At 50.4% G+C, this 4614-nt stretch overlaps 1 protein-coding gene across 10 annotated transcripts in view; it reads right to left on the bottom strand.

The window, feature by feature from the left end:
- KDM5C (lysine demethylase 5C) overlaps positions 1-3300 on the bottom strand; it is a 31700-nt gene extending 28400 nt beyond the window's left edge. For 5 of the 10 annotated variants that reach the window (XM_015597908.2, XM_006922943.3, XM_025040543.1 and 2 more), the window contains exon 1: positions 2581-3299. In XM_015597908.2, the coding sequence (XP_015453394.1) occupies positions 2581-2730 (150 nt within the window). In that variant the 5' untranslated portion in view covers positions 2731-3299. Of the gene's footprint in view, positions 1-2580 lie in introns of all 10 variants that reach the window. The other 5 variants (XM_025040545.1, XM_006922942.3, XM_006922944.3 and 2 more) reach the window with 2 other exon arrangements.
- Between the last annotated feature and the right edge of the window lie 1314 nt (positions 3301-4614).

Raw genomic sequence — 4614 nt, 5'->3', positions numbered from 1 at the left:
GAGGACAGTAAAAGAAAAGAAAAAGCTGTCGGCCTAAAATTTGCATGCACATTTTTAGAAAAGGGCCAGAGAACTCAAACTTGCAACCACACATACTTCCCCCACCCTCCAAAGAGAGAGCAAACACCTGGGGCTCGGTGAAGCGGGGGCAAAAAAATAAAAAAGACTAAAATGTTATAGCTCAAGCCCAGACAAGCTTCTCATGCCCTCCTGCCTCCTATTAGTAGGGCATTTCCCTCAGTGCAGGTAACCTAGGTAGAAAGGTGCTCAAATCCCAAATTCCAGGCACCCCTTTCATGCTGATTTTTTTTTAGAAGATAAGAACAACTGCAACATTAAGCAACCTGACAGGAAATGGCAGAACCAGAATCCTAGAGCAGAAGGAGCTGTGGGTATAACAGCTGGGGAAGGTCCAGCAAACCTTCTTGCCCAGCTCTACCTGGAACCTGTGCGCTCCCTCATGCTGCCTTCAAGTCCCACATTCCTGTATGCTGAACGTTCAGTACATCAGTACTATCAGGATGGTGCTAAAAAGGTTGGCTACCTGATGGAGGAAGAAGGTCCTTGCAAGCTCCCCTGGGTCTACTCCAGGGTACCAACACTCTCTTCTCACCCATCGTTACCCAAGAATAGCAGTCGCCTGTCTAGCAATTCAGAACCCAAATTGCCCTTCCTCAGTCAAACTTCCATTTTCAAGCAGCCACCTATACAGAGGTTCCCACCCTGGAACCAAGCACTACTTGGGTGAGTGCTTCAAATTCCAGCCAGAAGGCCTGGCTACCTAAAGGCAGCCAAGGAGCAGCCCTACAGGAGGAAGAAAAAAACAAAAAACAAAAAACAAAAAACAAAAAAACAGAACCAAACCAGACAGCCAGGTCTCCTGAATTAAAGAGAAGCACACTGTTGAGGTAGAGAAGAGAAGCATAACAAAGGACGGCCCCCTGCATGTCATACACACTAGGGAGATGTCACTTTTCCCCTTCCTGGTCTCCCAAGGAAAGGTAACAACATCTGTACAAGGCCAGCCTGCCCAGATAAATCCAAGTAGAAAAACAGAAATTCAGGCCTCAACCACCTCCTTTTGTCAGATATCGTCTCCTTGAGGCTGCCCAGACTCCGGCTTCTCCTTTCTGCTAGCCTTCCTGACCTCTCACTACCCACTACCACTCCCTTACCATGGACAGGGATACCTCAGAGATCTGTGGCCAGGCTCCAACAAGGAAGAAATTAGCTTACCCAACACCACCCAGAGGATCCATTTGAAACCAGCCTAGATCTGTGGCAGAGCACCAGAAAGCACCAAGTTGAATAAGAAGGCCTGCGGTGCCCTCCTCAGGTGGCAGTGAGGTTTCTCATTCCGTTTCAGCCAGAGACACCAACTCAAAAACACCCTGTTCCAGGCAAACTCAATTCCTGCCCTTGTAATCCCAAGTGGTGACTAAATACACATATCATTTCTTCTCCATGCCAGCCTATCCTAGCCCTTGGGGGCCTTCTCCTGGCCTGAAGCCAGGCCTAGGAGTAAAGATATGCCCTTTGTCACTGACCTCTGGGAATCAAGTGTTCCAAAGGAGGCAGACTTCCATAGCTCCATTCTGTTTCTGGGAATCCAAGAATACCCTATCCTCTTGGACCTCCTACATCCTGGGACAGAGCAGAGTAGAAATCCTCTGAGGAGGACTCATACCCCACCAAGGTGACTGGTCTAAGCCTCCATAGAAGTCAAGTCTGGGGAGGGGTGATGTGCAGGAAAGGCCCAGATACTGACTTCAACTAGGAAAAGAAGGGGACAATTCCCTGAACCCCTCTCAGGGGAGCCAAATAGAGCAGTCGCTGTGAGAATGATTTCCTGACTGATGTACCAGGCCAGGATATTATCATAGATGGATTGGCCAGACAGGGTGTGAGTAAATATGAGTCAATTCACATAGGAGCAAAGCAATGACCACATCAAACACCTTCGCAGTCACAGTAATTACCACTTATCTAGTGCCTACTACACATAGACGCTACCTAATTTAATCCAGTTTTTGAAATAACCATTCCTGGGACTCATTTCAGAAGCTCGGAGAGATTATGCTACTTGTCCAAGGTCACACAGCTGGGAAGCTGCGGAGTGGCATTTTAAACTCAGGTCTGTCTACTTTCAGGGCTGGGATCTTTCCACTAAAGGACGCCATCTGACTTAAGTGATGACAGTGGATGGGAAAATGGTCTTATTTAGAGCAGCCTTGACATGGGTGGTCCGGGGGAACTAAGAGCGTGCGGGTGCCTCTCTGTGAGCTCTCCCCGACTCACTAGGTATCCGGGTCTGGACCCTTACCAGGAGTGATTCTGAAATGCGAGGTGGAAGTCAGGGTGGATCTCTGAGCCCAGGTCACTTGGGGGTCTCACAGCACGAGGACCCCTGGCCCAGCACCCTTTCTCTGACCCCGCGCCGCAGCCACGACGGTCCCAGCCACCCCATTTCATCACATCTCGAGGTGCCCTCCGCCCCAGACTCCCCCGCCGTCTACCCTAGTTCCTAATCCCCGGCCTCGCCGCCGGCAACCGCCGGCGACCACCGGCCCCGGGCCTTACCGCGGGTGGGCGGATCTTGCAAATGCCCGACTTCTCGGCGATGGGCCTGATTTTCGCGATGTAGCCAAGAGGGTCTCGGAACTCGGCCCAGCTAGGTTCGAACACCGGGCATTCCGGCGGCGGGAGAAAGTCGTCAGACCCCGGCTCCATGGTGGGCCCTAGGACTGGAGGGCTCGGACCGCCCTTAAGGACTCATGGCGGACGCCACTGTATGAAACCGAGGCACTGCTCGGCGACTAGGCCCTAAGCGGGGCGACCGCCGCCCGCCGAGGGCCAGGGGGGCGTGTTGGCTGTCGCGCTCTGAGAGGCACAGGCTGACGCTGACGCTGCCGCCTCTTCGTCCTGCTCTGTTCCTTCCGAACTCTGACGCTGCCCCCCAGCACCCGCAGCCTTCACCACCACAGTTACCTCCCAACTGCCGCGGCCTTCATCGCTGCCGCCGCCATCTTGGTTTGTCAGCGTCCCCCACTCCCCTCACCACAACAAACCGGATCCCTCCGCGGAGTGTTCCTCCGAGCCTCGTATATCTTGTGTGAGGCCGAGCCCTAAGAAGCCTTCATCTCGTGAGGACAGAGCAGAATCAGCAGGCGTGGGTTCCCTAATTAGAAGCGGGAACTCAAAAGTAGCTCCTAGACTGAGAGCAAGTAGTCCGCCTCAGTGGCGGAGGAGCAAAACTGTAATTAAAATGCCGGATCCTTTTTCCGGATGGACCAGCGGTGCACGTTTAAAGGCCAGTGGTGCGCATGCGCGTTTTGGAGACAGACCGGAAGAGGAGCAGGCGTTGGTGGGCGGTAGGACGAAACTGGCACCTCCCCCCACCCCTCCACCCCCCCGCCCGATGACCTCAACCCTGGCGGGAGCCCCGCCCCAACATTCTCTCCTCCCGGGTCTTTCCGGTGTGGTGACAAAAGGCGGCTTCTGGTGCCTGATATCTAGCGACCCCTTCTGCTAGCAGGCAGGTTGGGGGTGACGTAAGGAGCTTACAACTCTAGGCGCTGACACTTCTGGGGTTTTGAAAGAAGGAAGGCAGGAGGCTGCTCACTCCACGGAGATTATGGATTTTTAGAATCCTGGGTCCCAAGGAAGGAAGAAAATATTTATTTCCTCCAAGGTTACGCTAGAGGACTCTCAGAGATGGGGCTATCATTTTTATCCCCCAAAAGTCATTGTCAGTCAGCATTTTAATGAACACTTTAAACTTTTCTGTGTGCACTTTTATTGTGTGCATACTTGTGGCATATAGTCCTACAAAATAAGCCTACATATATATTTTAACTATTGAATGTTTAGCAACAGCAGATTTATCACCTATCAGTGCCTATCGTATGACTTTGCCCATTTGTGAGTCTGCAGTGCACTTATCAAATATCTGTGTATATGGATTGTATTTATTGCGTATAGCCCTGTCATGTGCATTTGAGTACCTACTATGTGTACATCTACTCCTATTGTGTACATGTTTGTTGAGCAGTTTCCGAATAGGTTTATCGCAACTACTTGGATTATCAAACCAGTACTTTGCCCATACATCAGGCATCTAATACATTTGAGGATCATCTATATTATTCAACAGTTGTGGGCCTATAGCATACAGTTTGAACACCTGCTGTGCACATATGAGAGTACTTGTGTACATGCTGATTAAGTGCTTATTTTGTGTTTCCCCATCAGACTGAATTCCTTAAGGCACGGACCATGTGGCCTTATACATCCTTAACACTTGGCATGGTAAGCAGTAAATTAATGTTGAGTAAACAGTAGAAAAAGGAAAGTATATTTTTGAGCAACCTTAGTATATATTGACTGAAAATAATATACACTCTTTGCAAACATTTTCTGTGTATATTAAACATCTGCTACATGCTCAAATTTGTTTGAAGTGGGTAGAGAGTGTCATTCCTTTGTTAATTGTTCCTAATCACAGTCAGGTACATCATCCTGCCTGCTTCAGGACTGAGCTAAGGACAGCCTATCTGCAGGAACAGGGCACACTGGTAGGAGCTTACACCCTGGGGTCAGACAGGCCTGACTTCT

The sequence above is a fragment of the Pteropus alecto genome, unplaced genomic scaffold (genome assembly GCF_000325575.1).
Source record: "Pteropus alecto unplaced genomic scaffold, ASM32557v1 scaffold159, whole genome shotgun sequence".
NCBI lineage: Eukaryota > Metazoa > Chordata > Mammalia > Chiroptera > Pteropodidae > Pteropus > Pteropus alecto.
Note: the sequence above shows the minus strand (reverse complement) of the source record. Positions and strands in the feature narration are given on the sequence as shown.